Source organism: Strix aluco, chromosome 14 (assembly GCF_031877795.1).
Source record: "Strix aluco isolate bStrAlu1 chromosome 14, bStrAlu1.hap1, whole genome shotgun sequence".
In the NCBI taxonomy this organism is placed as follows: Eukaryota; Metazoa; Chordata; class Aves; order Strigiformes; family Strigidae; genus Strix; species Strix aluco.
The window spans coordinates 24271631-24299284 of record NC_133944.1 but is presented as its reverse complement, the minus strand read 5'-3'; the positions used below and the strand labels follow the sequence as shown (position 1 = coordinate 24299284).

Genomic DNA, 27654 nt, shown 5'->3' with positions numbered 1-27654 from the left:
GCTCGTTACTATCAGCATTGCTTTTGTTTGTACCTTCTGTGCTCTTTCCCTGAGGAAAAGAAGGGAACCGCTTGTGGTGGGTTGATCTCAGCCAGATGCCCGGCAGCCAGAAAAGAGCCTGACCCAGGGATGGAACAGCTGATTTCTGTGATAGACAGTAAACTGTTTGTTCATCAAATTCCATTGAAGATACTGGGAGCTCGTGACATGTTATTCCATAAACTATGTTGGCCTAAGCTTAATCTTAACTATTACACTGTGTAACGACTAACTGACTGTAAGTGCTTATCTAAGTTGAAATGCTGAAGCAAGGACTCCTACTAGGCAAAAGACTGAAAAGAGGGAGAAAGGGAAGAAGGACAAAGGGGAGAAAGACAAAGGGAAAAAAAAAAAAAAAAAAAAAAAAAAAAAAAAGAGGGTAGTGTCTATATTCTGTAAAATATAAACAAAGACTTTGTGAGCCACTCTCAGGAAAGTAGGAAATACGAGGAGCTGGTGACGTGAGGAAGACCCGGATGGAGCGACCCCCTAGCTGCAAAGTGCGCAGACGCAGGATACACCTCTCAGAGAGACCCGATAACGGAAGGCGGAGGATATAAAAAAGACGGACCCTCGGGAAGTGGGTGCGCGCCGTTGGTGGAGCAGGGACTCCCCGGCCGCCCAGCGCTGTTTTGCTTATTGCCGCTTGCTAAAATAAATAATTGAAATTTAATTTGTCCTAACTTGCATCATTTTGGCAAGATAGTCTATAACAAAATTGGTGCCGTGACTCGGATAGAGGCAATCTGGTGGGAAGCCCCATACGGGGAGGCGCGCCCCGCTGAGTTCAGCGGCCCCGGCTGAGTGCTATCACATCACGCCCTCTACCGACGAACTCCAAAACTCGGCAACAAGCAAAAAAAAAAAAAATACCGGTAACCCCGTAATCTTTGTGCACGAAGCCCCGGACGAAGACGCAGGGTTGCGTGAGTATAGGCCGGTTACCGTTCGGTTGGGGTTGGGTTTCCCGGAGCGTGGTGTGTGAGACGCCCAGCAGGGCGAAGCGAGTGCGGACCCCTCGGTAGTGCAGTTCCCATATCCCGCGAGGGACTGGGTCACGAAAAGGGGGAAGCGAATTGTGTGAGTGTGTGAAGGCGCTCCGGAAGATGGGACAGAAGAAAAGCAAGCCTTCTGATCCCATGGGTGATTTGGGACCCGAGGTGAGGTACCCCCAAATACCACCAGATAGCCCTTTAGGCTTGATGTTAAACCATTGGGAAGATTACCCCTCTAGGCGGGGTAAGGACAAAGCAAAAATGATTTATTATTGTATGGAAGTTTGGGGAGGGAAACAAATCAGAGGCGATCATCTCTATTGGCCTGTTTTTGGGTCCTTTGAAGAATGGGTCTGCCAAGCCCTAAACATTTATGTCAACTCAAGGGAACCCTTTAATTTAGAGGAGAGTGAATATGCACAGGTATGGATAGCATCAGATACCCGAATAAAACTATATCCTCTAAAAGAAAAAGTTAAGAAAAAGAAGGTACGTGATGAGGACGAACCTCCCACCTCTCCTCCTCCTTACATACCTCCACCCCCACCTCCGGCGCCTTCACCTCCTCCGACTGCGCCGGAGGACCCAGAGAATTCAGACTCCCCACCTGAATCCCCGAAAGAACCGAGACGAATAACCCGTAGTCAAACTAGAATGGGGTGGGGTGATAGTGGCTTGTACCCCCTAAGGGAGGTTGCGATGGGGGGACCCCAGCCTGGCATGGGATATGTGACTGTCCCTCTTAATTCAGGGGACGTCAGAGAATTTAAAAAAGAGATGGGGAATCTATTGGAGGATCCCTTAGGTGTGGCGGAGCGGGTGGATCAGTTTTTAGGACCAAACATCTATACCTGGGATGAAATACAAGCCATAATGGCTATACTATTCACTGTTGAAGAAAGGGATATGATCAGGAGAGCAGGAATGAGAATTTGGGATCAACAGCATCAGCAAGGTCCGGCAGCAGATATAAAATGGCCTCTAAATCGACCTAATTGGAATAATCAAAATGAAATCGATAGAGGTCATATGCAAGACCTGAGGACGATTGTAATCCAGGGTATAAGGGAATCAGTCCCTAGAGGACAAAATATAAACAAAGCCTTTAGTGAACATCAGAAAAAGGATGAAACTCCTACTGAGTGGTTAGAGAGACTGAGGAAAAATCTTCAGCTTTACTCAGGACTAGACCCTAATACCCCAGTGGGACAGGCATTGTTAAAGACACAATTTGTGGCAAAAGCATGGATAGATATTAGAAAGAAGCTAGAAAAAATAGAAGATTGGCAGGATCGGGGGTTGGATGAATTACTGAGAGAAGCACAGAAAGTCTATGTCCGAAGGGAGGACGAGACTCAAAAGAAACATACCAGAATGATGGTAGCTGCGATAAGGGAAGGACAGAGAGTGAACAGTGCTGGGAGAAAACAAGAAGGTCAAAGAACAGGCTATAGATCAAAGGAACCGGAGAGAGAGAGAGAAAAAGGGAGTATTGTCTGCTTTTATTGCGGAAGAAAAGGTCACACAAAGAAGAGCTGCAGAAGGAGAATGATGGATGAGAGAATGTTTAAAGAAGATTAGGGGTGTCAGGGGCTCTATTTGCTGGGGACCCGAGAACGAACTGAGCCCTTGATAAAGTTAAAAGTAGGTCCTCAGCAACAGGAGGTAGAATTTTTAGTAGATTCAGGAGCGGAGAGATCTACTGTTCAATCATTGCCCCAAGGATGTAAGATTTCATCAGAAAAAGTACAAGTAGTTGGGGCGAAAGGAGAACCATTCGGAGTACCGGTAATTAAAGATGTACTCCTTGAAACAGATTCTAAAGTGGGGATGGGATCCTTATTGTTAGTACCTGAGGCAGATTATAACCTACTGGGGAGAGATCTAATGATTGAATTAGGAATTAGTTTGGAAGTAACAGAACACAAACTTGAAATCAAACTATGCCCCCTACGGGTTGAAGATGAGACTAAAATCAACCCTGAAGTGTGGTACACTCCGGATACGGTGGGAAAACTGAATGTTGAACCTTTTATGGTAACCATCCGGGATCCTGAAGTACCGGTGAGGATTAAGCAATATCCCATACCTCTGGAGGGAAGGCAAGGATTAAAACCAGAAATTCAGAGATTAATAAAGCAGGGATTATTGGAACCCTGCATGTCCCCTTTTAATACTCCCATTTTACCTGTCAAGAAGGCGGATGGGGGGTACAGATTAGTCCATGATCTAAGGGAAATTAACAAAAGGACTGTAACTAGATTCCCTGTAGTAGCTAACCCACACACTCTCTTAAGTCAATTAGGCCCGAACGACCGGTGGTACAGTGTAATAGACTTGAAGGACGCTTTCTGGGCATGTCCCTTAAAAGAGGAGTGTAGAAACTATTTTGCTTTTGAGTGGGAGGACCCAGACACCCACAGGAAAACTCAACTCCGGTGGACAGTCCTACCCCAAGGTTTCACTGAATCCCCAAACCTGTTTGGGCAAGCTTTAGAACAAATTTTGCAGGATTACCAGATAGGAGATACCCTTACCCTAGTCCAGTATGTAGATGATCTTTTAATAGCAGGGGAGGATGAGGAAAGGGTTCGGGAAGAAAGCATCAAGTTGTTAAATTTCCTGAGCTTAAAGGGACTGAAAGTGTCAAAATCCAAATTGCAATTTGTTGAAAAGGAAGTTAAATACCTAGGGCATCGATTAAGTCAAGGAACTAAGAAATTGGATCCAGAAAGGGTGAAAGGGATACTTTCCCTACCAAGTCCGAAAACTAAAAAACAAGTCCGGCAGCTATTAGGGCTATTTGGATATTGTAAGCAGTGGATCGAAGGGTATAGTGGAAAAGTAAAGTTTTTATACACCAAAATAACTAAAAATGGATTATTAAAATGGACTCAGGAAGATGATCAACGGTTAAAAGAACTAAAAACTGAATTAGTAAATGCTCCTGTTCTGAGCTTGCCCGACCTGAAAAGACCATTTTTCTTATTTGTCAACACAGAGGAAGGAACTGCATTTGGAGTATTAGCCCAGGAATGGGCAGGAAAAAAGAAACCAGTAGCATATATCTCAAAATTACTGGACCCCGTAAGTCGGGGATGGCCTACGTGCCTACAAGTTGTGGTGGCAGCTGCTTTGTTAGTTGAGGAAGCGCATAAAATAACTTTTGGTAGTGAATTAAGGGTACTATCACCCCATAATATTAGAGGTGTGTTACAGCAAAAAGCAGAAAAATGGATAACCGATGCTAGACTAGTAAAATATGAGGCAATCCTCATTACGTCCCCCCACCTGACCCTTGAAACAACATCGTTACAAAATCCAGCCCAATTTCTGTATGGAGAACCTAGTCAAGATCTTTTTCATGATTGCCTCCGTAACATCGAGGAGCAGACTAAGATAAGACCAGATTTGGAAGAGGAGGAATTAGGGAAAGGAGAAAAATTATTTGTAGATGGATCCTCTCGAGTGGTAGAAGGGAAAAGAAAATCAGGGTATGCCATAATTGATGGAAAAACTTTTAAGGTGATAGAATCAGGACCCTTGAGTCCCAGCTGGTCAGCACAGGCATGTGAATTATATGCAGTATTAAAGGCTTTACAATTACTAAATGGAAAAGTGGGAACTATATACACTGATTCTAGATATGCCTTCGGAATAGTACATACCTTTGGGAAAATATGGGAAGAAAGAGGTTTAATCAATTCTCGGGGGAAGAGCCTAGTACATCAGGAGTTAATATCACAAATTTTGCAAGCTATACGAGGGCCCAGCGAAATTGCGGTAGTGCACGTAAAAGGACACCAGAGGGGGCTAAATCCTTTAGTACGGGGGAATAACCTTGCTGATCAAGAGGCAAAGAGAGCAGCGCTATCAGCACTGGACTTGGATGATCCGATAGAGGACAGAAAGCAGTGTGTTAATTGTGGAGATAATTACCTCCCCTGTTATGGTTGCTGGAAAGAATACGGAGTAGACGGTATAGAATGTGTATGTGAAAGACCAGGGTTTAAGTGGTGCTTTTTCCATGGAAAATCCTATGAACTTTTAAGTTTTACTGTTCAAGAACAAGCAAAATTAAATCAAATGGGGATTAAACAGAAAGCTAATGGAAAATGGGAACTCCCGGATGGCCGAGAAGTTCTCCCAAAACCCATAGCTACCAAGATAATGCAGCAATTCCATAAAAACACTCATTGGGGAACTCAGGCATTAGTGGATCAATTTGCAACTAAATACATGTGCATTGGGATATATGATATAGCCAAACGAGTGATAGGAGAATGTCTCGTTTGTCAAAAAGTAAATAAACATCAAATAAGAAAACGAGTATATGGAGGGCGAGAATTGGCTCATAGACCTTTTGCAAGAATACAAATAGACTTTACTGAATTACCAAAGGTGGGGAGGTATAAATACCTATTAGTAATTATAGATCATTTAACTCAATTCGTAGAAGCCTTTCCCACAGCCCGAGCCACAGCTCACACAGTAACAAGGATATTACTTGAAGAAATCATACCTCGGTATGGAGCAATAGAAGCAATAGACTCAGATAGGGGTCCACACTTTGTATCCAGAGTAGCCAAAGAGACTTTGGCTGCCCTGGGTACACAGTGGCAATACCATACTCCGTGGCACCCGCAGAGCTCAGGGAAAGTTGAACGTATGAACGGAGAAATAAAAAAACAACTTACCAAACTAATGTTAGAAACTAAAATGTCATGGGTAAAGTGTCTCCCTTTAGCCTTGTTAAATATCAGAACTCAGCCCCGAACTGATGTAGGCATTTCTCCCTTTGAAATGCTATATGGGATGCCCTATGATTTAGAAATGCCACCGGATCACCCCCAACTTGAAGAATTAAAGATAAAGTCCTACCTGATACAGCTAATGGCAAGGAGAAAACAACTACAGGCTCGGGGGATGGTAGTACAAAGGCCTCCATTGGATGTGGCCATGCATCAAATCCAACCAGGAGATAAAGTACTAATCAAATCATGGAAAGAATCTTCTTTGACCCCCCGTTGGGAAGGACCCTATGTTGCTCTTATTACTACAGAAACTGCTGTTCGGACTGCTGAGAAGGGGTGGACACACGCAAGCCGAGTAAAGGGACCTATACAGGATCCGGCCTGGAAAGTGACCAGCCCTCCTGGGGATCTACGAGTCACCCTTCGGAAAACCTGAAAGAACTCTCTACACATTGTGAGATAAGAACCTACGAAGGACTCGATGAGTGAGACCCTGATATTTTTGTCCAATTGAAACTTATATTTGTTTTCCTTTTATATGCATAAAGTGTAAAGTGTAATGTATGTAAAGAAGGCTGGGGGATTCATAATGCACATGGAATAAATCTTCGGTCTAGTTGTAATCAGTGTTATTAACGAGAATAGCGATTAACTAATCAGGCCCTAAAACTGGAGATTCTAAAACTTGGTAGAAAATATTTACTAAAGAGAGTGCACTCACTCTAATTGGCCTACTCAATAACACTCTCAGATCCTAAGGGTGATCTGTAGAAAGCACATCCTCTGGGTCCCCTGTCGTGAACCCGAGGTCAAAGATAAAAACTGGGAGACCTATGTGTCCCGGAGTAGAGGCAAACGTACCCCTGAAGAATACGGCTGCTGCCGAGAAGATGGAACACCCTGCTGCTCTAAGCAACAGAGTAGGCAGAGGAGGCAGAGACGTATCAAAGTGGGGAAAACTTTACTGCCCTACTCTGAAGAAAAAAGGACCTCTGAGGGAGAAGGGCCAGACGAGAGTGTCAGACACCCCGATACAAAAGAGACTAAGAAAAAATATGCAAATCTATAGAATCCCGTCAGCCTTCTATTGGAGCTATTGGATAGTCTGGCTAGGTGTATTAGCTACAATGAATACACTACCAGGATGGGCTAGAACGACTAACCAATCCCACCAACCTTTTGAACATACCCTAACTAATCAAATTATATGGCCTTGGACAGATGCTTATTATGGACATACAGGAAGTATGGATGCAGATTTGTATGGGACAGAGTTAGCAACTGCCATACTAAGCAATAACCTAACACTCCAAACATATAAATGGGAGAATTCATCCCATACCTGGACAGCTAAAAAAGGAGATGAGATACAGATAGGCTGCAGAGTATTCAATGTAAATGTGATAATAAGTCGGCACCCTTTAATTCAAACCGTCCGTCAGCCCCCTTTTACTCAAATCGTTATCAGAGACAAAACGGAATCTAAAATAGCTCAAACCCGTTGTGAGTCGGAAACCTGTTGGTATGCATTTACTGCAACCCAACCGGTGTCCATAGTTTGTTTGGGAGGGACCAGGTCAGGAGATCAAGCTATATCTTTCCGATTTCCATTGAATATACAGGAGGAAACTACAACAATCACAACCCACGCTCCCAAAGAGACTACTCAGACTACTCATACTGTTCCAACACAACCAACAGTCGTGCTTAGCCCAAGAATTTTTAAAATTGGACCATATGCAATTAGAAATACAGGTAAACAACAAATGCTGTTTAACCCGGCGTGGTCTCTCAAGCAAGTTGAATTGTTAATGCAAAATAATGTTTCAAATATTCAGCCAGCATGTTCACCTTTCCTAAAGACTTCTTACGAGGGATGGACAACCTGGCTGCAAAAACAAACTCCTCACACAAAAAGAACGCAGAGAGACTTAACCGGTGCTTTGGGAACAGGATTGGGAGTTTTAAATAGTATTGATTCGGAGGTGATAATGAACAAATTGGTTACCTCAATTAGTGATTTAACTAATATACAAAGGCCTTTGCGATCTTCCTTATTGGCTTTGGGGGCTAACCAGTGGCTGTTGTCGAATATATTACCAAAAGGGGAAAAGGTAAATATAAAGGATCATGAATTGATTACAGACGCACTCAGTGTGCTCCAAAATAACCTCTCTTTAGCTCTCAGCTGCATCCAGGCTCAAATATGGATGCAGTCGATAGCTGCCTCAATTATAAGAGAAGGTGAAGAAGGTATTCTTCCTACTGAAATTCGAAGAATAATTTGGGACAGTGCTACTAATTTTGAAAAGAAACTCCAATCCTGGTGGAACCTGGTAAACTTTACCTATGACCCCATCACAAACACAGCTACTACCTTTATACTCACTATTTACAATGCCACCATATACCAAATTTATCCTATCATTGCATTAGGGCTGAATCACAACGGAACCATACTCTATCCTTCTGAGCATAGAGTATGGGCCCGAAAGGTAAACGAAAAATGGCAAACTGTCAATCTAGAGTCCTGCATTGTACGGGAGCAACAAGGATTCATTTGTGAAGGCAATGCAATTGAGGCACAAGATATTTGTTTAGATACCGAACAAAATATTTGTCACTTTGAGGTCCATCCCAATGAAAATCCTAAAACAGTACTTATATATATTGGCGAAGGTTGTGTATGTTTGAGGACGGTTTGTGAATTCTTAACTGTAGACAAGATCATAATAGAGACAAAAAATTATTCAAATCTCTGTGTTTGCAACTTCACAAAGGTAATCGGATGTGACTTTTCCTATTTAGCCCCGGTCACGTCTTACCAACTCCTGCAATCCAATTATACATTAATACATAATCTACAACCTACACCCATTGGAATGAACCTCACTTTGGTTAAGCAGTTACTTCAACACAAAGACTTAGTTAGAATTTTAGAGAAAGTTAGAGAAAACGGACAAAAAACTCTAATAACTGTTCATCACAATGTGGAAGAAATACACCGAGTCTTGGAAAGAGCAAAAAAGAATGCAGAACATAACTGGTGGGACACCCTTTTTGGATGGTCACCTACTGCTACAGGCATCTTGAACAAGTTGTGTCACCCCATTGTGGTTCTCTTGATATTAATCTTAATCAGTTTGACTTTGTCAATAATATTATATGTCATAACTTGGAGAATGATGCAACGGGTAACATATCTGATGTCTGTCGCCCGTCCAATACTCATTAAAGCCAAAAACAATCAATTAGATGATGACTTTAAATTGAAAAAAACTCTCCTGTTAAGTCAACAAGAATTGCAACGATTTGATGAACAAAATGATAAAAAGAAAAAGGGGGGATTGTGATAGACAGTAAACTGTTTGTTCATCAAATTCCATTGAAGATACTGGGAGCTCGTGACATGTTATTCCATAAACTATGTTGGCCTAAGCTTAATCTTAACTATTACACTGTGTAACGACTAACTGACTGTAAGTGCTTATCTAAGTTGAAATGCTGAAGCAAGGACTCCTACTAGGCAAAAGACTGAAAAGAGGGAGAAAGGGAAGAAGGACAAAGGGGAGAAAGACAAAGGGAAAAAAAAAAAAAAAAAAAAAAAAAAAAAAAAAGAGGGTAGTGTCTATATTCTGTAAAATATAAACAAAGACTTTGTGAGCCACTCTCAGGAAAGTAGGAAATACGAGGAGCTGGTGACGTGAGGAAGACCCGGATGGAGCGACCCCCTAGCTGCAAAGTGCGCAGACGCAGGATACACCTCTCAGAGAGACCCGATAACGGAAGGCGGAGGATATAAAAAAGACGGACCCTCGGGAAGTGGGTGCGCGCCGTTGGTGGAGCAGGGACTCCCCGGCCGCCCAGCGCTGTTTTGCTTATTGCCGCTTGCTAAAATAAATAATTGAAATTTAATTTGTCCTAACTTGCATCATTTTGGCAAGATAGTCTATAACAATTTCAGCGGAAGCCTTTGAAGCAAGGACAGAGGTGATCCGGGCCATGGGAAAGGAGGCGGGGAGGAGGGGTTGTGGAGACCACCAGAAGAAGAAGAGAGAAGAGAAGGAGGCACTAAACGTCTTAAGTGCAACCACTGCAAACGTAAATTCAAGAACAAACTTCATCTGTTTAAGAGGTAACATTCCCCAACAAAGTTGCCCAGACAATCACGGACACAGGATTTCTTAAAACAAGCCTATTTATTGGATATTTACATAGGGTAAATCCCTCCTGCGCCTCCAAGCAGGAGGAGCATCACAGCTGTGAGCAGATGCAGAGGCTGTGTGGGAAGCGGGGACCCGGCTGGTGTTCAGCTCGTCACGGGGCAGAGGAGGAAGCACAGCACGCTCTTCATCAGGTGCTCCACAGGGATGCAGCAGCGCCTCGCTGGCAGATCCCCCCGGTGCCCAGCTCTGGTGGAAGACGTGCCCGAGGGGTGGTCTCAGGGGCACCAGCAGCAGGCGGTTGGTGATGTTGTTCTTGGGGGTGCTCAGGTGTTGGTAGGCGCTGCCCCATCCCTAGGCTGGATGCATCCCCGTCAGAAAGGAGTTCTTGGGAAGGGCTGGCAGATGCAGTGGAGGTCCCCACATTATCTTGAGGCTTGCCTTGGCCCAAGGTGTCACTGGGCTCTGCTTTGCCCTCCCGGCCATCCTCCTCTCTCTTCTCCTCGGCATCGCTGGAGCTTCCCCGCTGGCTGCCGCTGTCGCAGTCAGTGCTCCTCCGCCTGCGCAGCCAGTAGAGCTCAAGGAGCAGGAGCAGGGCTTCAGCAGAGGCCCAGAACCACCAGTGCTGGCAGACAGCGGGGAGCACGTCTTCTGGACTGAGGATGCATGGCTCCTGGCTCCTCTGCTCCATCTGCTCCATCAGCCAGGCCATCTCCTGCCGCTGCTGCTCCTCACGCTGCCGCAGGAGCTCTTGTGTGGCCGTGTCACTCTGGTCACCCGCTCTCAGAGCGTGTTGCAGGACGCTCAGCAGGGTCAGGACGCGGGTGATACGCACAGCCATGGTCTGGAGGAGGAGGGGGAGAAGGGGCTCAGTGGGGCTGGGTGGGAGGGAGGTGGCGGCTGGGGCAGCAGGGGAGAATATGCCGGGGCGCGGGGACGGGTGGGAGAGGGGGTGAGAGAATTTGGAGACAATAAGGAGAAGGGTGGTGAGCGCTGCAGGGACGGGGACATCTCCCCACAGCCCCCGGGCACTGGCCGTGGCTGGCAGCCCCGGCACCCCTGCGCCCAGCCCCGAGGGCGGCACCTGCCCTGTCCCAGGTGCCCCCCGCAGTGGCTGCGCCCTCGCCCGGCTGTAGAACCCCCCCTGAGGGGCCAGAGCTTCTGCCCCGGCCCTCGTCCAGCCCAGTCTTCCCCCCGCCGGCCTCACTCACCGCTGGCCCGAGCTGGACTGCAGCGGGTGCTGCCGGCTGGCACCCTGGTGACATCCCTCGGTGACTTCTCCTCTGTGATGTCACAGGCACCAGAGCCCCATGGGGACACCCGCCCCTCGGGCCACGGCCACTGCCCCCGGCTCTGCAGCCCCTGCAGCGGGAAAAGCACAACCCCCCTGGCAGGACAGAGCTCCCAGGGCCTCTCCACGTGCCCGGCTGAGCCCCGGGGTTGCGCTCCCGGCTCCCCCCATGGCCCAGCACCACCACCAGCAGCAGCTGCAGCAGCAGCCAGGAGCCTTTGGGGAGAAGTTATTTCTCACGCTGTCACACGTGTGCGTGTAGCACACGCACCCACACCTCTGCTGCTCCGACCTGCGTTGGACTGTTATACCCCTGCATTGCACCCAGAGACTCCTGACTGCCCGGCCCGTTGGGAAATCAGACCCCCCTGATCAGGAGAGTGACGGAGGCGGGTCTGTCAGTGGCCGTATTCCCACTGTCTAGCGAGGAAGAAAAGTAATGTGTGTGAAAAAAAAAAAAAGATCTTTTCCCCACAGCAGCAGCTTCCCTTCTTTTTAACATTGTTTAGGCAGGGATAAACCAGCACGAAATGAACAAATAATTAAAGAAAAGTTCATGTCTTAGAGCAGGGGAAAGGCTTCTCAATTATTTTTTCATTCACAGAAAAATTCTCCCAATAGAACACTTGAATTTCAAAGAATTCTGCTATTATAAAGGCATTTCTGTCTTCTCTAGCTTAATTTTTAAGTCTTTATGCAGGCGATCTCTGGGTTTGGAAAGGGATCTCTAGGTGAACTGGGGATGCTAGCGCTCACAGTAATTATCCTTCCTCATCCCCAGTGAACTTCATTACGGTGCCGGCACAGCGTTGCCTCCTGTGCGTCCCCCTCTGTGACGGGCACCTGGCAGGCAGGAGACAGTTCTGCCCGTGCAGGCAGGTTGCCGGCTTGGGCAGCCCTCAGAGGTCGGCGTCACTGACTGAGCCGAAGGGCTGGTGTGGACAAGGAAGGACACTTGGAAATTCATTCTGGATGAGTTATTGAAGGGATGTGGTTAATCTGGGTTGAGCCCCTGACTGGACACTCTCACAGAAAATTGTAATGACCTCAATTTGGTTTGGTTTCATTTACTTTGGAAGTGATTTAAACTCACTGAGTAGTGAATAGGGAAGTATGACTTAAGACAGATCTCAAATATTCAATATCCCCAATTTTAAAAAGTGAAAAAATATATTAAAATAAAAATATGCTTCTTAAAATGGTTCTGAAGTTTGACTCTGATCCACAGCCAATACCGTGAAAGAGTGGTACAAATCAAGAGGAAAACGTCAGCAGGGAACAATTCAACAAAAACTGTTAGCAGGAGGGCTCACACGGGCAGAAACCAATGCAGGAATCGATCCCCCAGGATGTAATTTATCTCAGAAAAGTGAACAAACCCCACCGTCTGGTTTGGCAGGCTAGATGGGGTCCATGTCTCAGTTCAGTCAGGCTGGTTAAGCCTGTCCTTAAGGCACAGCTCTGGGCTCCACCCAGCTCAGGGCTGGGACAAGAGCACAACACGCAGCAGCACTTCTCTCCAGGCCCAATTCTCATTTTCTTGAGACACAAACAACAGCGTGTGAGAGGGAAGAGCACAGCGCTGTGCTCCAACAGGCAGGCTGCCCTACACAGCCCAGGGCAACCAACCTGCGGCGCTCACACCGGCACACACCTGGCTCACAAACAAGGTGCGAGCAGCACGTGTCTACACGTGTCAGTGCCAGCAACGGGACCACAAACATCTCACCTGAAATTGCAGTTAGGGCACGTATTTCACGTCTCTGACAGCTGGAGTAGTCTGCTAAGCAATCTGAGGGGAAAAAATAATCTTATTGCACTGTATCTTCTCCTAATTTTCACTCCACTTCTTGGTTTTAAACCAGCAAATGAACCGGAATTACCCTTTAACGAGTGATATTGCAAGTGCTAAAGACAGCCAGAACAGCCCCACCATAAATAAATTGTAATATCGCCTTCCAACGGGTTATAAAATGGGCATTTATATATTTTAATTACATTTATTACATAAGATGAGAGAATTAACGTTAACTGAAACTTAAATGACCCAATTAGTCACACCAGTTGTTTCTTTCACTGTGCAGACCCCCAAGATGCAGGAGCTGGCGCAACAACCCCACCTCAGCACTGCCAGCCGAGTCCCCTTTTCAATCCACTGCTCTATGCCATCTTGTTACTATTTGCAGTTTGAAGCCGGTTTTACCACCTCCAAAATTTTTGTTTCAGTTTATGGATGGCACAGAAGCAGCTTTAAAGACCCAGGGCAGTGTGTGCTGCTGGTGCCTTGGTGCTCACACCACGGTGAAGGTCGCTGCTCTCAGCAGCTGCAGACTGAGGAATTTCTGTTCACCCCTCAGCGGTGAGGGGTAAATAGCTCCTGATTCCAGTGGGCATCTGACACAGGTCAGCCTGCAGGACGCAGACCTACATATTAAAAACACAAGTAATTTGTTTTTCAAATAGGTTAAGTACACCAAAACACACACACAAGCAAACAAAAAAAACCATTAATGGGGAAAAACCTCGGGTTTTACCTTTACAAGTAAATCCAGTGCCACCAACTGAAACCGTGTTCCTGGAACGCCCGTCACTGTGTGCCCTTCTGCAGCTTCACACCGCAGCAGGTCTCTTCTCAACCTCAGGGTCTGCAACGGACATGGAAAACCACAGCACTGCCAACTCAGAGCAGAGGCTCCAGGCTCTCACCTCTGAGGCAAAACCCTTCACACCTACACTGACGCATTTTATACAAAGTCTACCAGCCATCCAAAAAGCTCAGTGCACCCTAAAAACAACACCTGGCTGCTATTGTTACGGATGTGGCTGGTCATGGATTATAAAGAACAGAAACCCGGGGTCTGGGAGCATCGCTTCACCGTGGGTATATCCCAGAAACACACGGCCACAGAGACCCTTGCACCACCGTCCTGTGCTCCTCCTGCACCAGAAATAATTCTGCCAGTTCTGTACATTTCCTTCCTCTTTATACCCGGCACCAACCAGGGCATTAACTCTTGCTTCCTCAAGCAGTTACACTCTTACCTTGGTTAAAGGGTTCTAACAGCCATCCCATGTCAGACTCCAACCCCAATCTCTAGACAGCCTGGCAGATGGTGTTCTGGAGGGTAATGCCGGGTGTCTGCTGTGAGTCTGACATCAGCATTCCCTAGAGACAACTCCCCGCAGCTTTTACAAATCCATAAATACACACAGTCCAGTTATACTGAGAAGGGACGAGAAAACTAATCCTTTATTCAATCTCACTATTGCCCCAAATGCAATTTCCACATGGACTTGGCACCTAGAAACACCTATTTTCTTCTCATTTTTGTTAACTTTACTTTGCACGCTTTCAGTTTTGTCCTTCGTGCAGTTTCTCCCTTTCCCATGAACACGTACAGACTCTCAGTAGATACCTCCCCCCCCGCCCCGGGAAAAGATGGAACTGCAAGGTGCCAAAAACATCCCTCTAAGAAATAAAGGCTTTGTTTACAGTATGTTTATTAGAAAAACAACTATAAAAAGCAGCACGGCCGCCTCTTCAGCAGCAAGGCGGCTATGACCAAAGTGCCCCAAACACGTTGGTATTTGTACTGAACTTCCACAGCATCAAACCGAAGCATCTACCGAAACCTGGGCTCAGGAGCTTCATCCACAATCCACAGAACATCTGTTAAGGAAAGGCGATATCAAGACTGCTGACAGAGGAGGACACGGGCTGCGGGCACTGGAAGTTTAATTAGTTCTGATTTCCCATAAGACAGAACAGAACTTTGGAAACGATTCCCCACCTCTGGGTGTGAGTTTATTTGGAGTTGTGACTCTCTCAGGGCCTGACCAGACGTTGCTTTGCCTTAGTCTCGTTTAAGGGCTGGACAGGCTGTTTGGATTTGTGCATCATTTTTACCACTTCTCTTTGACACGAGGTTCCCAGTTTCACCGGGATTTTTAAAACGAATATCACACCCCCCAGTTCCCGGATGGCACTGCTGCAAGAGCTGGAGTGCTGCCCCGCCAGGCCCCGCTCAGTGACCGCACGGAGCAGTTACGGACAGACCGAGCGGTTTATAAACTCTGTGAAGAATCTCCAGCGGAGCGAGTCCCGCCAAAGGAAGGGCAGCAGAGGCAGTTCCCATCAGTGCCGGAGTGTTCCCGGCCGTCTGCCCGGGATCCCCGCCCGCATGAACCCGTGTCCCGGACCAAGCGGCCGCCCCCGGCCCCGCCGGCCCCGCGCGGTCCCTCCAGCAGCGCCGCACCGAGGCCCCGCGGCGGCCCCGCGCAGCGCCGAGCGCTTCAGCGCGGACACCGAGCCGCGGCGAGCGGGGCGCGCGGCCGGCAGCGGCCTCTGCGGGAACGGAGCCGCGGCCCGGGCAGCGCTGCCCGCGGCCCCGACCCAGCGCGGCGGCGGCGGCGCGTCCCCAGCGCGCAGCCGCGGGCGGGCGCTGCCCGGAGCGGCCCCGAGGGCGGGCGCGGGCCCCGCTCAGACGGGCCCCCTCGGCGCGGAGCCCGGCGCCGGCTCCGGGGGAAGCGGCGGGGCCGCGCGAGCCCCGTGAGCTGCCGGCGCCGGCGCCGCGCGTCGCTCCGCGCCCCCCCGCGCCCGCGCACGGACCAGCCGCCCCCCCCCGGCGGGCGCGAGCGCAGCCTGACCGTGGGGCGGGAGGCGCCGGGGGAGCCCCGGAGCGGTCCGGGCTGTCCCTGTCTGCCGCCAGCTCGGCCGGCGCCGGCCGCTGCTCCCCCGCCTCGGGGCCGCGGCGCCGGGGCGCGCCGGGACGGGCTGCCCGGGCGGGGCCGGCTCCCCCCGCGCAGGCGCCCGCCCCCCCCCCGCGCCCCGCGGCCGGCAGCTGCCCCGCCCCGCCCCGCGCCCCCCCGCGCCGGCCGCCCCTCCCGCGGGCGTGTGTGTCCGCTGTTTCTGCGCGGGGCTCTGCGCCCGCCCGGCCCCGGTGCCCGTGTGCCCCCGCCCCTGCGCGCCTGTGCCGCTGCGCCTGCGGCGGGGGGTGGCGGCCGCGTCTCCCGGGGCCGGTCGCGCGTGGCCGTGGCCGTGTCTCGGCTCCGGGCGGGGCCGGGACTCCGCGGGCGGGGGCGCGTCCGCGCACGGTCCCCGCGCCGCTGCCGCCGGGCGCTCTCCAGGGTGCTGAAGCGGCGCTGCCCGCTCTGCCCGTCCCTGCCCGCTCTGCCCGCCGCTGCCCGCCGCCCTCCCGCCCCGGCGGCCCCGCGGAGCACCGAGCGCCCTCCCCGAGCCCCGCCGCGCTCCCTGAGCCCCTCGGGCCGGCCGCCCCCTGCCCCGCTCACGGGGCCCATCGGCGCGGGGCTGCGCCGGAGCTGCGGGCAGCGTCTCCCCGGGATGGGACCGAGCACCAGCCCCGGGCACGGCCGCTCACACCCTGCGCCGAACGTGCCCGCGGCTGCTGCGCGCAGGGGGGGAGAGCTCGGGGGGGGCCCGGCGGGCTGGGGGGAAGGGCTCATCCCTGCCGAGGAACCCGCGCTGCAGCTCCCACGGCCCCACTCCGCAGAATAAAGCAGCTACATGCAATTAAATGTCTACAGCTGATTTTAATTAGAACTTAGCTGTAAGTACACACATCCTACAGGTGATATTTATCCAGGATCTCCCCCAACAGACAATTTCGCAGCCCGGTTTGATTTGGAGAGTAAACAAAAGATGCTTCACTCACCTTCAGCCGTTAAAACTTCATCTGTGGGACCTCAAGAGCAAACACTCTAACACAGAACACAGCGCGTTGTGCTCAGTCACGCTGTGAAATTCCTTCTTAGTACTTACACTAACACTACTAACTGAGTGTTTATCTCATGACAGAGTTGCTGCAGTAACATCTGTAAATCGCCTGCTACAGTTCATCTCCACTCCTGAGCCGTCCCCACCCTGCATCTCTGCCGTGCTGCCTGTCTCCATCCCTGCCCCCGCTGAGACGGCAGGTGAGGGTCGTCGCTTGTGGGAGGCATCGGCCTGTCAGCCCTGCGCAGCCCCTGAGGAGCAGCAACGCTTTGATGAGAAACAGGCCTGGGGAGAAAGATCAGAAACTGCCGAGTTGTGCCGAGGTGGCGGGGAAAAACAACGGCCAGCTGCAACACTGAGCTGTGGGAAAGTGCTGAGCTGTGAGAAGTTACCGCCGCGTGAACAGCGCGTGAACGAGAGGTGACTGGTCTGCACAGCGCGTGTTAGAGGGGTCTGATGGTGATCGGAGAAAAGGTTGAGAGCTGTCTAATTGCTGATTTGCTAATTATGAAGTAAGAGCTTTGGCGACAGCATAAGTATGTGCTGTTGGAAAAATAAACGGCTTTGCTTGTTATAACTCTTATAGAGTTGTGCAACTCCAATATTCTCCCGCAACAGTGGGTAATGAAAAATTGTTTAATTTGTTATGGTTCTTGTGGGAATTGATCCAAAAACGTCAGAATCCCTATTATGTGTTGCACATTCTTAGTCACAGTACCCTACCAGGATTTTTAGCAGAAGGGAATGCACAGGCTGACAGGTTTGTGTCTATATGTATGTAAGAGAATGCTATGAGAGCTCAGAAATCAAGTACAGTGATAACGGGGTTGAGAGTGTTTGGATTAGGTTAAGGGCCAATAGAGCAGACCTTGCGGTGGGAGTCTGCTATAGACCCCCCAACCAAAGCAGTGAGGGGGATGAAGCTTTCTATAAACAGTTGGGAGAAATCTTGCAGTCACTTGCCGTTGTTCTTGTGGGGGACTTTAACCTCCGGGTATCTGCTGGGATCACAGCACAGCAGAGGGGGAACAATCCAGGAGGTTCCTGGAATGTGTGGAGGATAACTTCCTCACACAGCTGGTGAGTGAGCCGACCAGGGGAGGTGCCCTCCTGGACCTGCTGCTTGTGAACAGGGAAGAGCTTGTGGGGGAGGTAAAGGTTGGAGGCCGTCTGGGGTGCAGTGATCGTGAGATGATTGAGTTTTCGATCCTTCGAGAAACAAAGAGAGGGGTTTAGTAAAACTGCCACCTTAGACTTCCGCAGGGCAGACCTTGACCTGTTCAAAACACTGATTGACAAAATCCCTTGGGAGGCTGCCCTGAATGAAATAGGAGTCCAGGAAGGCTGGACATACTTCAAGAGAGAAGTCTTAAAGGCACAGGAGCGGGCTGTTCCCGTGTGCCGGAAAACAAGCAGGCAGGGGAGGAGACCGGCCTGGCTAAACAGGGACCTTTGGCTGGATCTCAAGAACAAAAGGAGAATCTATGACCTGTGGAAGAGGGGCCAGGTCTCTCATGAAGACTATAAAGATGTAGTGAAGCTATGCAGGGAGAGCATTAGGAGAGACAAAGCACAGCTAGAGCTCCACTTGGCTACAGCTGTTAAGGATAATAAAAAATGTTTCTATAAATTCATTAACAGCAAAAGGAGGATTAGGGAAAACCTCCCTCCTTTACTGGATGCAGAGGGAAACATGGTAACTAAGGATGAGGAAAAGGCTGAGGTGCTCAGCGCCTGCTTTGCCTCAGTCTTTAGCAGTGGAACTGGCTGTTCCCTGGACACCCAGCCTCATGAGCTGGGAGATGGGCAGGGGAAGCAGACTGAGGTCAGCACAGTTGAAGAGGAGGTGGTCAGAGACCTGCTACACCACTTGGATGCACACAAGTCTGTGGGACCGGATGGGTTACACCCAAGGGTGCTGAGGGAGTTGGCAGATGTGCTCGCCAAGCCGCTGTCCGTGATTTACCTGAAGTCATGGCTGACTGGGGAGGTCCCATTGCACTGGAGGGTGGCAAATGTGACACCCATCTACAAGAGAGGCAGAAAGGAGGATCCAGGAAACTATAGAGCTGTCGGTCTGACCTCGGTGCCAGGGAAGGTCATGGAGCAGGTCATCTCGAGTGCCATTAAAAGTCATATGATGGACAGCCAGGGGATCAGGCCTAGTCAGCATGGGTTTATGAAAGGCAGGTCCTGCCTGACAAACCTGATCTCCTTCTATGACAAGATGACCCGACTGTTGGACGAGGGAAAGGCTGTGGATGTTGTCTACCTGGACTTTGGAAAAACATTCGACACAGTTCCCCATAGAATTCTCACAGAAAAACTGGCTGCCCATGGCCTGGATGAGCGAACGGTCTGCTGGGTCAAGCACTGGCTGGATGGACGGTCCCAGAGAGTGGTGGTCAATGGAGCTAAACCCAGCTGGTGGCTGGTCACAAGTGGTGTTCCTCAGGGCTCGGTGTTGGGACCATTTCTGCTCAACATCTTTATTGATGATCTCGATAAGGACACAGAGTGTATCATCAGTAAGTTTGCAGATGACACCAAGTTAAGCAGGAGTGTCGATCTGCATGAGGACAGGGAGGCTCTACAGAGAGACTTGGATAGATTGGATCGGTGGCCAACGTCAACGGGATGGGCTTCAACAAGGCCAAGTGCCAGGTCCTGCACTTGGGCCACAACAACCCCCTGCATGGCTACAGGCTCGGGGAGGTGTGGCTGGAGCTGTCTGGAAGAGCAGGATCTGGGGGTTCTCATTGACAAGCAGCTGAACATGAGCCAGCAGTGTGCCCAGGTGGCCAAGAAAGCCAACGGCATCCTGGCTTGGATTAGAAATAGTGTGACCAGCAGAAGCAGGGAGGTGACAGTCCCCCTGTGCTCTGCACTGGTGAGGCCACACCTGGAGTGTTGTGTCCAGTTTTGGGCACCTCAATACGAGAGAGATCTCAAGGTGCTGGAGCGAGGGCAGAGGAGGGCAACGAGGCTGGGGAAGGGCCTGGAGAATAAATCCTGTGAGGAGAGACTGAAGGAGCTGGGACTGTTCAGTGTGAGGAGGAGAAGGCTGAGGGGAGACCTCATCACTCTCTACAGCTCCCTGAAAGGACATTGTAGAGAGGTTGGTGCTGGTCTCTTCTCCCAGGGAATTAGTGACAGAACAAGAGGGAACGGCTTTAAACTGCAACAGGGGAGGTTCAGACTGGACATGACGAAAAAAATGTTTCCCAGAAAGAGTGGTCAGAGAGTGGAACAGGCTGCCCAGAGAGGGAATGGAGTCCCCATCCCTGGATGTGTTTAAGGGTTGTTTGGATGGGACCTTGGGGGATGTGGTGTAGGGGAGAACTTTGTAGAGTCAGGCTGAGGGTTGGACTCGATGATCTCAAGGGTCTTTTCCAACCTGAGTGATTCTGTCATTCTGTGATTCTTCTCAACAACCCCTCCTCCCCGCCTCCTTTCCCACAGCCCCAACCACCTCTGTCCTTGCTCCAAAGGCTTCCGCTGAAATCAGCTGTTCCATCCCTGCGTCGGGCTCTTTTCTGGCTGCCGGGCATCTGGCTGAGATCAATCCACCACACGCGGGTCCCTTCTTTTCCTCAGGGAACGGGCACAGAAGGCAGAAACAACAATTGTATTAGTGACGAGCAGAGTACCAGCAGGCAAGGATCTCTGAAGTTCAGAGATGTGTGAAAATCTAGAAGATGGCTCTTTGTCCCCAAAATGAGAATACACTGAATGAAAAGATTAGGAGCCCACTATTACTACAAAGTAGAAAATATCAAGAATCTTCAGACTGTACTTCTCTTCCCATATCCTTTGTTTCCTAATCCTTCAAAAGACCACTAAAAAGTGTCCTTACTTCATGAAACTGTTACTAAATTTAATCTCAGCAAACTACTTACTGCCATATATTACAGCATTTTACATCTTTATTTCAGGAACAGGTTTCTGCTTTTCCATTCTTGGCCTTTTATTCTTGCTACAATTATTTTTATCTGTTGACATCTTTTTAAGCTGAAATTTTATTTTTTTTGCAAGAAATGAAGTCTGTTTCATTTAGTTCTGAAATCTTACCCATACTTGATGGTGTTGAATGTTTTCTCATTAAGTATCATTATACACGTATAATGACCGATTAGAAGATTTTGTCATCGCTTGGGTGAGCGCTGAAACTACATCTCAAGTGAGGGGAGGTTGCTGCAGGCGCAGCGCTGCCCTGAAGGACCCAGGCACCCAGGAAGCGGGGGAAAGGGGACCTCCCGCTTAGGGCTACCCTACCTGCAACGTCTGGGACTTGTACAAACGCGTGTGCAAACGCGTGTGTAAAGTTTGGAGATTGTGCAAAGGCCTGTGTGGTGCTCAGGCTTGTAGAAAAGCACGTGCCGTGTTTGGTGCTGGTGCAAATGCTGGTGCAATACCTGGGACTTGTGCAAGCCCTGGTGCGTGTCCAAGAGCCCCGGGACGTGGAGGGACAGGGCTGCACTGCAGGGCACTGGGATGAACTGGGGGCACTGGGAGTTCATTGGGTTATTAACAGCAGGCGGGTGCAGATAGTTAGAGGTGATCCCTGGGTGTGGGCAGCCTGTGAAGTGGATCCTGGGACCCTTGGGGACATCGGGGGGCACCCAGGTCACCCCCTGTCCCCCCCACCCAGAGGGGTCCCAGCACACTGGAGAATACTGGGAGACATTGAGGGGGGACATGTGGAAACTGGGGGACATTCAGGGACACTCTGGGAACCCCCAGACCATCCTCTATGTCCCCATAGAAGGGTGCCAGGACACTGGGGGACACTGGGGGGAACACATGGGGACACTGGGTGACCCCAGGGACATGGAGGGACTCCCCCAGGCCAACCCCTGTCCTCATAGAGGGGTCCCAGGACACTTGGGGACGCTGGAAGACACTGGGGGACACACATGGGGACACTGGGGGATGCTCAGGGACATTTTGGGGATCCCCAGGCCACTGTTTGTGTCCCCATAGAGGGGTCCTAGGACACAGGGGGACACAGGAGGGGAACACTGTGGGGGACCACCAGGCAACCCCACCCATCCACATAGAAAGGTCCGAAGAACACATGGGGACCCCTAAGTCGCGTGGGGACACTGCAAGGGGGAACATGGAGACACTGGGGGACCCCCAGGTCACCCCCTGTCCTTATAGAGGCATTCCAGGACACTGGGAGACCTGGGGGGGGACACTGGAGGGCCCCCAGGACACTCCCCAGCCCCATAGAGAGGTCCTGGGGCACTTGAGGACACTGCAGGGGTGACATGGGGAGAGCAGAGGACCACGAGGCCACCCCCTGTTACCAGCAGCAGGGTCCCAGTGGGGTCACTGCACAGACTGGGGGGACTGTGCCATTGCCCGGGGATCCTGTTGGCTTTCCCAAAGGAGGAGGGGGGCAGCTGTGGACTGTCCCCAGGCTCTGATGTGGGGGGGGACAGCACTGGAGGCGGTGGCAGAGGGGGCAGTTTGGGTGCTGGGGTGGTGGCACCCGTGGGTGTCCCAGTGTCCCTCTTGGTGTCACTGGTGGGGGACAGGGACACCACGCTGCACTTCTGGACACTGCCAGTGACAGTGGCACTGGGGACCGTGGGCACCGCTGACACCAGTTTGACCACAGGCTGGACACTGGGGACAGTGGTGGTGCCAGGGGAGGTGGCCCATGGGCACGGGGCTTTGGCTGAAGGTCGTCACCTGTGGGGCACGGGGACAGTGTGGGGCATGGGGACACGGGGGGCACAGGCACCATCAGGGGTGTGGGGACCATGGGGGGACATGGGACAGTGTGGGACAAGGGAATGTGGGAGGACATGGGGACAGTCTGGGGCATGGGACATGGGACTGGCATGGGGACATGGGGACCATGGTGGGACATGGGGGGGCATGGAGTCCATGGAGACAGTGTGGGGATATGGGGACAGTGGGGGGCACAGGGACATGGGGACAGTGTGGAGATGTGGGGACAGTGTGTGGACTCAGGCACCATTGTTGCCACCGTGATGGGGACCCCAGGACCCTTGGGGTGACACGGGTGACAAGTCCCCAGCTGGGTCTGGCGCGAGTGCTCGTGCAGGGGCTTTCCTACCCCCAAGGCTCGGCTCACACTGACTCCAAAAGGCAGTTTATTGCCACAGAAAAGGGCCCTTTCCACCGGGACTCCACCGGGACTTCCACCGTGACATGGGTGGCACCAACCTCAGAGCGGGTGGCAGGAGGCTGAGGGCGTCCCTGCCTGTATGTGGGGGTGGCGATGTCACCGTGGCCATGGTAACCTGCCAAGGGTGTCCCTGCCCATATATGGGGGTGTGATGTCACCGTGGCCATGGTAACCTGCCAGGGGTGTCCCTGCCCATAGATGGGGGTCCCGATGTCACAATGGCCGCTGTGACCCACGGGGACAAGCCTATAAAAGGGATCGCTGGGCTCCAGCCGTGGTCAGTGCGACCTGGGAGGTGAGGAGAGGGCAGGGGAGGGATGGGGCTTGTGGAGGGCTGCCGAGGGAGGAGGGGGGGTCCCACACCTCGGGGCGCTGGGGCTGTGCTGAGAGCTGACCTGCGCCCCACTTCTCCCTCAGAGTCAGCCGAGGAGCATCTGGGAGAGACACCCCGGTGCTGCTGGGACAGGGACGCTCCCAACGCTCACTGTGGACATGTCCATGTCTGACAGGAAAGAGGAGGAGGCCCCCGACTCAATGGAGCAGGGTGAGAGCAAAGTTTCCCTCCTGCAGTGCAGCAGAGGGGCTGTCGGGGCGGTCAGCGTGGGGCCGAGCACGGTGGCAGGGAGTGACAGTGCCTGCAATGCCCCTTCCTCGCCACGGCCCCCAGCCCTTCCCCTCAGCCCCTCAGGGACAGAGCAGGCCCCTGGGGGACAATCCCTCAGGGACACTTCCCCTGGCCCTGCAGAGGTGCTCATTCCCGCCGGCATTTGCTCTCTCCCCTCCAGCGTGCGTGCTGTGTGGCCAGGCAGCGGTGGACCTGGTTCTCTGGGGGCAGAAAATCGATCAGGAAGAGCTCTATGCCCATTTCTTTTGCCTGGTGAGTGCCCCGGGGCTCCTCCAGCTTGCCAACAGGCACTCCCGGCCATGCTCTCCTCTCATCAGCTCCTCCTCTCCTCTCTTCTGCAGATTTTTGCCAGCAAGCTGCTTTACTGGCAGGACGAGGAATCAGGGCAGCGGAGATTTATTCCTGAGGACATTCCCTGCGTACTTGAGCGGGTAGTCGACAAGGTCAGGGAGCTTTGTGTCAGGAGAGGTTTGGGGGAGCTTAGCCCAGAGCCCAGGAAAGAAAGCCCACCCCCTCCAAGCAGCTCTGGGACAAAAGTCTTGCTCCCAGCAGCTCCAGCCCAGGAGCCTCGTGCTCCAGGTGGACTGTGGCCCAGCAGCGGCCACATGCTGCACCCTGCCCGGAGGCGTGGGGCTGGCTGGGGAGGCCCTGAGGCTGCCGCTGACGGGGGCTGCTCTGCTCTTTCCAGCAATGCTTCGTCTGTGGTGAGAATGGGGCCGCCATCACCTGCTGCCGCGAGGGCTGCGACCGCAGCTTCCATCTGCCCTGCGCCGCGGAAGGTGAATGCGTCACCCAGTACTTTCTTCCGCACAGGTACCTCCTCTCCCCTCCTCACCCCCAGTGGGGAAGGACCCAGTGCTTCTCACCTCACCTCACCTCACCTCACCTCACCTCACCTCACCTCACCTCACCTCACCTCACCTCACCTCACCTCACCTCACCTCACCCATCCCTTTCCTCTTCCCCCAGGTCCTTCTGCAGGGAGCACCGCCCAGAGCAGAAGGTGGAGGCAGTTCCAGAGAAGGACACTGCCTGCATCATCTGCCTGGAGCCTGTGGAGGACAGAAAGTCCTACTACACCATGGTGTGCCCGGCCTGCAAAGACGCCTGGTTCCACAGGGGCTGCATCCAGGTAGGAGCCGTTCCCTCACCCCCGGGACACAGCAGGCGCTCGGCAGCAGCAGGGCCTCACTCCTGCTCCTTTTGTTTCTGCTTCAGGGCCAGGCTCGGTACACTGGTACTATTTCCTTCAGCTGCCCCCTCTGCAGGGACAAGTATGCCTTTCTGCATGACATGCTCACCATGGGCATCCGAATCCCCGTGAGGTTGGTGTCCTGCCGGCTCACAGGACAGGAGGCTGCCAGCCCTGGGCCATGCCAGGGGCTGTCCCTGCAGTCCTGGCCCTCCGCTGTCCCGTCTGCCTGGGCTTCAGCTTCACGGAGGAGCTGTAAACCGGGCAGGGGGGAGGAGCAGGGCTGCCCTGCATCGGCCTTATGCCGGGGCAGCAGGGGCTCAGCCATTTCCCTTTCTCCATCAGATTGCCATCACAGGACAACGGGCCTCCAGAGTGCGAGAGCTGTGCTGGCCAGGGCACCGGTAAGAGGCAAAGCACCTTCATGCCCCTGGGCTGGGGCCAGGGCGCAGGCAAGGCCTGGCAGCGGGTGCCCAGGCTGGGCTTGGCAGAGCCTCTCTGCTCCAGGAGGGCTGGGGGCACTGCTCTGGCCTCTCCACAGTGGCCTCTGTGCCCGTGACCTTCCTGCTTCCCCTTACAGACTCCAGTGACAGCTCAGAGCTCGCTGGCTCTGGCACTGGGTCATCCCACGGCTCGCCAGCACCAGAGAGCAGCAACTCCAGCACCGGCAGCCAGGCAGCATCAGGGCCGGCTGAAGACTCCCCAGTGCGTGAGAGCAGCAGCTGCCCCATCTCACCTGGGCCCATCCACACGCGACACCGCTCCCGGGTGCAACGTCGGGCCCAGACGCCCTACAGCCGGCCCAGGAGGCGCCAGGAGAGGAGCCACGCGCCAGCACCAGGTGCTGAGAGCAACACCCCCGGCCAGGCAGCACTGGGGATGTCCCACGGCTCCCCAGTACCAGCGACCAGCAGCCCCAGCACCGCCAGCCAGCTGCCATTGGGGTCCTCCTGCCCCGCTCCAGCGCTCGAGAGTGGCAGCCGCTCCAGCCGCCGGGGGCCTGTGCGGATGAGGGACCGCTCCCGCGTGGAACGTCGGGCCCAAATGCCCTACAGCCGGTGCGGATGCAGACGCGGGAGCAGCCGTGCGCCGTCCCCGCGTGCTGGCCCTGATCCCCCTCCACCGGCGCAATAAAGTGAGCCGTTAATCTCTGCCCTGGGAGACTCCACACTCATTTGTCGGTTTCCTCCTCCTCTCCCTTTCTCGAGGGGCAGCGTTAGGGGCTGGCCCCAGAGGCTTTTCTTCCCCCGGGGCCTGGCAGCCCCTTGCCCAGCCCTCCCTCCTTGCGGGCTGGCCTTGGCCGGCTGCCCAGCGCCATGGCCGTGTGCTTCGGGCCTCGCTGGCCCGCAGCCTGCTCAGTCTCCCCAGGGAAGGTTCACAGCAGTGGCAAAGCTACTTTTCTTTACAAGTTCCGCTCAGTGTCACCTCCGGAGCTGTGACATGGAGATTGCTGTAGATGGTCTTGCGACAGTAGCCAAAGGTCACTCCCCTTGCCCAGTTCCGGGTCCTGCTGCCCACCCTGATTGCTGCTGTACCAGACCCATCCAAACACACCATCAGCTCAGGCCACACAGAAGGTCCTAGGAAGGAATGTTGTCCCCGACCTTCACCAGCCCTTGGCAGCCTGTTCAGCCCAAGAGCAAACCTGGGGCTCTGCGCTTGCTCAGCCCCTTGTCATGCTTTGAACTCGCCCGGCAGCCAAACCCCATGCAGCCAATCGCTCACCCTCCCCCTGCCCGGGAAGTGGAGGACCCATTGGAGGGACAAAGGGGGACTCATGGGCTGAGATAAAAAATAGTTTAGTAACTGTAATAAAACAATAACAATGATAGAAAGGACAAACGGGTAATGCACCCTGTGATTGCTCACCACCCGCCGCCTGATACCCAGCCCCTTCCCAGCCAGCGATCCCCAAAAACCGAGACCCCGCAATCGCAATCCCAGATGCAGGAGAGAGCCTCCTGCTTCCCAGCTGCCCCTCCTCGACATCCTGAGCATGACGTTACAGGATATGGGATATTCCACTGGATAATTTGGTGCTCTGGCTGTGCCCCCTCACAGCTTCCTGTACACCTGTGCATGGACAGGACGTCAGGAATTGGAGAGACCTTGATCTCTTACATCAATCCCTGTATTATCAGCAATCTTCTCATAGCAAATCCCGTATTGAATCCAAAACACAGTGCTCTTCTAACTAAGAAGAAAAATTAACTCCTCCCAGCTGAAACCAAAAGAGGCTCCACCCCTTACGTTATACCATTTATATACCTTTTACGTTAGGGTCAGGTTCCCAATACATTCTAAGGAATCCCCATCCCATTCCCTGGTCTCAAATGTATCTCCACAGATCTCATTCCCTTTGTCTCTGGGCCATCCCTCCAAAATGTGTGGTGAGATCATTTAGACCATAACTTTGGGTTCCATCTGTCATGACAGTCTTTTAAGGCAGGAGGGATGAGGCGGAGTTGGCTCCATCAGCGGAGCGGGTGACCTTGGGCTCAGCGCGACGATGGCGTGAAGTCTCTGCTGCAAGTGGAGCTGGTGCATCTGGCGCGGTCCCTGCTCACAGTCTGCAGGCCGAAGATGTCCATCTCCGGGATGTTGCTGGGCACCAGTTGCTGAAATCAGCCCTGCCCCTACCAAAGTTCATTTTTTTTATTAATGTGATGACATCAGTGTAAGATCTATCCACCATAGC

General features: G+C 52.3%; 1 protein-coding gene across 1 annotated transcript; it reads left to right on the top strand.

Annotated features, from left to right (window-relative positions):
• Window positions 1-484: 484 nt before the first annotated feature.
• Window positions 485-11666, top strand: LOC141929629 (uncharacterized). The gene is made up of 5 exons (XM_074839361.1): window positions 485-539; window positions 5578-7773; window positions 10655-10793; window positions 11088-11188; window positions 11571-11666. Exons 2-5 carry the CDS (start codon window positions 6622-6624, stop codon window positions 11664-11666), a joined length of 1488 nt encoding a protein of 495 aa, XP_074695462.1. The 5' UTR covers window positions 485-539; window positions 5578-6621.
• The last annotated feature ends 15988 nt before the right edge of the window (window positions 11667-27654 follow it).

Coding starts and splice junctions, on each gene's coding strand:
- LOC141929629 (XM_074839361.1), top strand. CDS start 6,622: ATGTGTCCCGGAGTAGAGGCAAACGTACCCCTGAAGAATACGGCTGCT. Junction 10,794..11,087: donor GGGTGATACGCACAGCCATG/GTCTGGAGGAGG, acceptor GCCCGGCTGTAG/AACCCCCCCTGAGGGGCCAG. Junction 11,189..11,570: donor CCCGAGCTGGACTGCAGCGG/GTGCTGCCGGCT, acceptor CATTGCACCCAG/AGACTCCTGACTGCCCGGCC.